Source organism: Osmerus mordax, chromosome 13 (genome assembly GCF_038355195.1).
Source record: "Osmerus mordax isolate fOsmMor3 chromosome 13, fOsmMor3.pri, whole genome shotgun sequence".
Taxonomy (NCBI): Eukaryota; Metazoa; Chordata; class Actinopteri; order Osmeriformes; family Osmeridae; genus Osmerus; species Osmerus mordax.
In genome coordinates this window covers 2880667-2887788 of record NC_090062.1, presented here as the reverse complement: position 1 = coordinate 2887788, position 7122 = coordinate 2880667, and the positions used below count along the sequence as shown (strand labels likewise).

At 40.3% G+C, this 7122-nt stretch overlaps 1 protein-coding gene across 1 annotated transcript; it reads left to right on the top strand.

The window, feature by feature from the left end:
* Positions 1 to 3661: 3661 nt before the first annotated feature.
* On the top strand, positions 3662 to 6796 carry cyb5b (cytochrome b5 type B). The gene is made up of 5 exons (XM_067248579.1): positions 3662 to 4067; positions 4580 to 4708; positions 4957 to 4983; positions 5156 to 5187; positions 5298 to 6796. Exons 1-5 carry the CDS (start codon positions 3879 to 3881, stop codon positions 5386 to 5388), a joined length of 468 nt encoding a protein of 155 aa, XP_067104680.1. The 5' UTR covers positions 3662 to 3878; the 3' UTR covers positions 5389 to 6796.
* The last annotated feature ends 326 nt before the right edge of the window (positions 6797 to 7122 follow it).

Sequence of the window (7122 nt, the reverse complement as noted above, 5' to 3'; positions counted from 1 at the left end):
CTGAGAGCTCTAAAAATATTGATCATCATTGCTTGTAATACCACACTGCAAACTCCAAACAAGACTCAGAATGAGAATAGATTACCTATCCCTCCCTCACTGCATTGATTCACAATGCTGACAACTGACAAATAAGATTAGAGATTGTGACAGTGGTTCTGTATGTGACTGTGGATTCTATTGCCAGCATCACTGCCTAGAACACATTTCAATTCACCAAATCAGCAGAGATGCATTGGGTGCTCCCCAGAAAATATGTGATGTGTGGGCTTCTTTTTTGTTAAACATTTTGTGTTTATATCATGTCAAAAATATGATATACCTGTTATTTTGTCATGACCAGCAAGAAATACTCTCCATAACGCACAATTTACACAAGTTTGAACATTTCATCATCACTAACATCTTGTTTGGTTGTTGTTGTTTGGGTATGGAGCCTAATGTCTCTCACACCAAGTGTGACAGCAACACACTGTGTTCTCTCTAACCTTGCTGGGCTGATGCTCCACAGGAGACACGCTGTTCTGAATGTAGCAGAGGAAATCTGAATAATGTGTGCATAGATCAATGATAAAAATGATGTGGGTATATGAGTTCATAAAGGTTTCTTCTTCTTCTGGTGATGGCGATGTGTGTGGGTGGTTTATTGGCTCACTTTGTGTCCCTTAGTACCAATTAAGCATTGTTTAATCACTACACCTTACCTGAGAATTGTTGTGAATTGTGAATTAAGGCAGTTGATGTGGGTTTATGAGTTCATTTCTTTACCACACTCCCATGTGAAGCGATGAACACTTGATAGCAGAAGTGGGTGTGTTTCTCAGCTTGATGTTGTAATGCCATCTAGTGTTTGTTCTTATTAGTTACACCGGGGTCCGGTGGCTTTTTGATTTTACTGACTGCGATGGACAGTCATACTACAAGTTAAGACATGTGCAATGTTGTGCCTATTGCACAACTGTACATTATTTTTATTTCAGCTATTCAAATATTCCTGCCATGTACAGGAGATAAAAAAGAAACTATTATGGCTTATCAGCGGTTAGCTAACAGCTGAGATTTACACATCTTATCCCTCTCTCTTTTAATTGTGTTCTAATTCACTCACATATATTGCAGGGGCAATTCTGTTTTATGTTATGTGCCACACCTGATTATGATTAGCGAATCAGTGGTTGCTGTTCTGCGACCTCTGTGGTTTGCCGGGCATGGACGCTCATCCCTCTGAGAGCTCTTGTTGAGGATGTGGGCGGCAAAGCTTTTATTTCAATCACTACCCACTCCTCTCAGCAGGGAAGTGCCTGCAGGAAGGCGGGCATATGCTGGACTCAAGTATTTTTTACTGTGTTTGTATTGTGCCATAAAATGGCTGCTTAACACAAACACAAATTATGAGTGGGTGACCAGTAATACCTACTATGATATTGTGGTACGCATTTGTTGATCGTGGTACGCATTTGTCACAGACCCCTTTATCTAACTCAGACACAGTTCCAACACACATACAGGACACAGGTGAGGTGGGGTTGGTTGGGGTGGGGTGAGGTGGGGTTGGGTGAGGTGAGGTGGGGTGGGGTGGGTGAGGTGGGATTGGGTGAGGTGGGATTGGGTGAGGTGGAGTGAGGTGGGGTGAGGTGGGTTGAGGTGGGGTTGAGTGGGGTGAGGCGAGGTGGGATTGGGTGAGGTGGAGTGAGGTGGGGTTGGGTGAGGTGGGATTGGGTGAGGTGGGGTCAGGTGGGGTTGGGTGAGGTGGGGTTGGGTGAGCAGCTGGCTCTGGTGGAAAGGGACAGAGCAGAAGACTTGGTCTGAGGTCAGCAGAGGGAGGTGGCCTGGTGATCACATACCTGCAGGACGACACAACCCTGTGTGTTCGAAGTGTGTGTGTTTTAAGTGTGTGTGTGTTCGAAGTGTGTGTGTCATCATCAGTATGTGTTGTGTCCTCCACATTTATCCAACAGAAAGGCTCGTCCTGGAGGGCTAGCTGGGCCAGTTTGGGGTGTGGGTGCAGTGTGCAGAGCTGGTAGGACATGACCCCTTCTCTGGCTGCTGTCCACCTCTGGTTGCTGTCCTTCTCTGGCTGCTGTCCTCCTCTGGATGCTGTCCTCCTCTGGCTGCTATCCCCCTCTGGCTGGATAATAGGCACGTTATACTCATAATTCTAGTCAGAATATGAGTCTGATACTGCTCCATTGGGCTGTGAGTATGGGGCGTGTTTCAACCGAAACCGGGAAAAAAATGCCTCTTCGCTCAATTGAATAGACCTACAACCAATCAGAGCAACGTAGTATGTTGTTTGTTGAAAACGAATTCAACCCAAGCGCTCTTTGGTGACGTGGTTGATTACGTTACTGTTGATCATCTATCCATCATCGTATAAAGCCCGCCCTGACAATTTGATTGGTCCCATAGTTTTTCCACAACCGAGCTACCCCAGACCAAACTTCCCGACCAAAATGTTTTGTGGGCGGGGCGAAGTTCGGCTGGCACCCATGCTAACCAAAACGATCAACTTCATGATCCAACTTCATGATCCCGGCCAAATGACAGTTACATGGACCAGAATAGTTGTTTGGATATCGATTTTTAGCTACGTTTAACACGCAATTTATACTTTTATATTTTATATATTAGGCTATATAAGTAACCTATTATTATATTTATAGTTTATTCTATCTATCTAAGGAAACCTCTATTCCCTTGTACAGCATGCAGCCAACGAGGTGGGCTATGTTGTGTCTGTTTTCTTTTTACTCTGGTGAATGTTATTTACATGCTGAGCATGTCAATGTATGTTCATATTAAGCTAATGTGGTCTTTATTTTCTCGTTATACAGTGGGTTTAGTTTTCACGGTGGATTTGGAGAAGAAGCTTCAAACCTGTAGCAAGAATACGGTGGCCGAGGCCACTTGTGTCTGCCAGTGCTTCGAGGGAATTATAATACACTTGTGATTTACTTGTGTAATAAATAGACTACTGTGTTTTATTTAACCAATTAAATAATCGAAGAAATACGGTAACTCATGCAACACACATTTGCCCACCTCGACTGCTACAGTAACAAACAAGTCCAGGTTCGCCTTATTTGTAATTTCAAGTTTTATAGTACAAATACAAACATACAAACACACACGTCAGCATCCTCAAAACTGTCACAGTCATCACACTGTTCGTGTGAGCCCCTCACACTCACAGCATATCGATGTGGTGCACAAGCGTCCACTTCTTCAATGGATGCAGTCTTGACTTATGTAACTACGTTAGACTACATCGCTGGATGGTGCTACAGGCTAAACTTACTGCACCTCTAACTTAAAGCTAATTTGAGCAGAACTGAAAAAATAAATAGGTTTTAATTGACCAAATAATCAATTATTATATTTAAGGACCTTCGTTAATTGACTATATACTAACAGAAATGTTGTAACCAAAGTCAAAATCGTCGCCTCTGGCATCCATGCGCATCAAGCGCGCAACAGAACCATCCAGAACTAAATGACGTCTCGTGATCATCATGTGACTGGTTAGGTTATAAAATGGCGTATTTTATTGGCTACTTGTAAAAGTAAACTCGCGTTCATTGGTCGATTTCCCTAGACTAATGTAATTGGTCAACGCAGCCTGTCTGCTGATGATGAAACTATATGCCGGTTGAAGGGATGGAATGTAACTGTGGTTACGAGTGAGTAGCTTAAGTTAGCCTATTAACTGTTTAGCATTTCTACCCTTGGAACGTGCTGAGACCCTTGGATATGTAAATTACTTATTTCTCATAAACCAGAGAGACTTTTAGCGTTGGAGTTGACAACATAAGGACGTTCTGAGAACATCGCTTGCTTGCTTGTGAAGGAGGGATAATCTCTAGCCTAAACATTTCAGAATGGACGAGGAAATAAACGATAACAAGATCAACCCAGCAGACAATATTTCTTCTAATGACGAAAATGCGTCTTCAGACAACAGTGTGAAATACTACACCCTCGAAGACATAAGATCTCATAATACGTCCAAGAACACATGGCTTATCATCCATGAAAAGGTGTATGACATCACAAGTTTCCTAGAGGAGGTAAGATTGCTAGCATAGCTCGCAAGCTAAAGGGCCAGTCTACTTGCTGGAAGTGGGACACAGCTTGGATGTCTTCAATGCGTGTCCTGCAACCAATGTCCAGTTCCAGGAATTAGATTACATCTTATCTCAAATCTAGCCAATGGAGCTAGCTAGCTATGTGAATGGGATTCTTGAATAGTCCGCGCTAGCTACAGGTTGTGTTCTAATTTTTACGTTTAGGCTATTTAAATGCTACGCTACTCTTATTTACCCACGTAGGCTATCTTGTAACTGTACACAAGTAACCCAGTGGTAGTTAAGTACATATTTGATCATTTAGGTTTGACATAAGTCTCCCCAGGTAATGTAGGTTAGCAACAGTAGCTAGTCAGTCGGGTTAATGGAGGTCACGAAGCCAAACGTTGCACAACGTGGAACTGGTTAAATATCTGGTCTCAGAAGTGATACGACATTAGTGGAATGTGACAATATTTGCAAAACAGTTCATGCAGTTTCATGTGTGATTTCAGCATCCAGGGGGAGAAGAGGTTTTGCTGGAGCAAGCAGGTGCAGACGCTACCGAGAGCTTCGAGGACGTTGGTCACTCAACAGATGCCAGGGAGATGCTTCAGCAATACTATCTTGGCGAACTTCATATGGTAGCCTACTCGGACTGGACTTTCAAATGTCCTGGTCTTTCACCTTTGTGTATGGGGCTTCCATACACAAAGGTTACATTACATTGGGCAAGGCATTTTGCATAGTTTGTTAAGATCTCTGTAGTGTATGGTCAGTTACAAATACCATATCTTGTTTTTATAACTGACCATTTCATTTAGTTTGTATTTATAGTTCTGGGCCAGGAGTGTAATTATATGTTTTTTTGTTCTTATACTCTAACCCTTAGGATGATCGTATGAAGCAGTGCCCAAAGGTAAAGTGCCCCTTGATACTTTTTTTCATTTTAAGCTACTCAGTAGTTAAATTGTAGGAATTGTATTATATTATGATTGGATTACTATTAATCATTTTCTTCAGTGTGATGTACAAATGCAACTACATAGGTCTACAAACAACTCTGTTTCATCAATGTTGATCTTCCACAGGAAGAACACATTTCATCTTCAGGAGAGTCCAGGTTAGTCATCAAGAATTGATAAGCCCATTCATGGAATTGTGGTTCACAGACTTATTTTATTGCTATTTAACAGTTCACTTAATATCTAATTGTGCCACTTCTCTCTACAGCTCTTGGACTGCATGGCTGATACCTGCCATAGCCGCTGCTGTTGTAGGCATCATGTATCGTTACTACTTACTGGAACACAAGTCCTCATGAGCACTGCCATTGTTTTACATTTAGTCATTTAGCAGATGCTCTACCAGACCATTTTCTCATCATCTGTTTGGGGGCCTTCACATGTTTGACCAAATCCTCCTAACATTGAACACGCACACCTCAGAGAGGTCAATCTTACCAGTTGGAGCATTGGGGACGACCTATATACATCCAGAATCTTTATGCTCTTTGTGTCTTGTTTTTGAATCTGAAATGTGTGTGCTCTTTATTCACCAAGCCTTGGGTCATGATTCTTGTGTGGTGTCTGTTTACTGCCATAGTCATATGCAACTGTTGTGGCCAATATCTTCTGAATTCCACTTGTTTGTGCATACATCTCCATACTCGGTGACAACCTGAAGACAAGTACTAAAGATGATTGTCATAGAGAAGGTAGTACAATATGTGAGGCCCTTGGCAAGTCATTCTATATTAATCGAAAATGAAGCATTCTGCTCTGCATTTTGTCAGAAATGTTGAATCTTCTGCTCCCCAGTTCTGCCTTCTGTGAGAATTACGTTTGTCGATAACCCATATTGTTATTCCTTTCGTTAATTTAGTTATTGTTAGATTCTTGGCCATATACTCTACAAAGGCTCTTAGACAATGCACTGCCTTTTCATGTATTGATAAGAAAGTATTGTCATTGATTATTTTAAAAGGAACATACTCTTCCTCCCCTCTTTCTGTAGTTACTTTTAACATGTGTAAGTATAAAGTATGTCGTATGGATGTAACTTAAAACTGGATGAGTAATGTTTTATTTTACACAGATGGAAGCTTGTTTATCTCCTATGCACATAATTTTCCAATGAAAAACGTTATCTTAACTTGCTGAAGTAAACACCTGAATAAATGTTATGCCAGAATCTGAAGTTGCTTTCATTCAATTTTTTAATAACAAATGTGTTACTTTTAAAGTTCATGCTAAGATTATGCCTGTTTTACATAGCATTGTTCCATTATAATGAAAAAGCAAGTTTGATTATTTGTGCAGTTTTTCTTTGTGTTGTACTTGTACATGTATGACAGATGTTGATGAATGATCTACTTGTGGGATTTGTTGTCTAACTGTGTGAATTCACCATTGTATTTGACGCTATCAGACGATATTTCAGTTCAAATGTTCTGCCAAGAAATTCTTAACATGTTTCAACTTGAGGCATCTATCACGTGTCACTGATTACAACAAATTATGTTAATTAAGATAACAAATATGAATGATTGAGTCCAAAGACCAATTATATTGAAATAACTTTGTTGTACTACTGAATAGCAATTTTGTAACCAGATAACCGTTTGATTAAAGGCTAAAACATTTTCACAGAACAAGTTGCTATTTTAATCTATAGGCTCTGTGTTATGCTTTTTATTGAATGCAAACAATATTTTCTATATTCATGATTTATTTGCACTGTCATACATATATACATTGTGGATAACTATTAAAAATATTTACATTTCCAGGAAGCAGTTTGTCGTTCATATTATTTAGATCGTATCTGAAATCAACTTTGAATTGGTGTCAATAAAATTTATATTTTGAAATGACAGTGACTCCTTTTCAAATAGAACTAATGTCACATTGGCTTTCGTATATTTCTAGTTTTAGCAAGAAAATCTTTTTCAGAGCGGACTTGGGACAGCCAGTGTTATGTAGCCACACTGTTACTAAGAAACATTTGCAATAAAGTTTTGTTGAATTTCCTATGCCATTGTGGGATTGCAATGGCC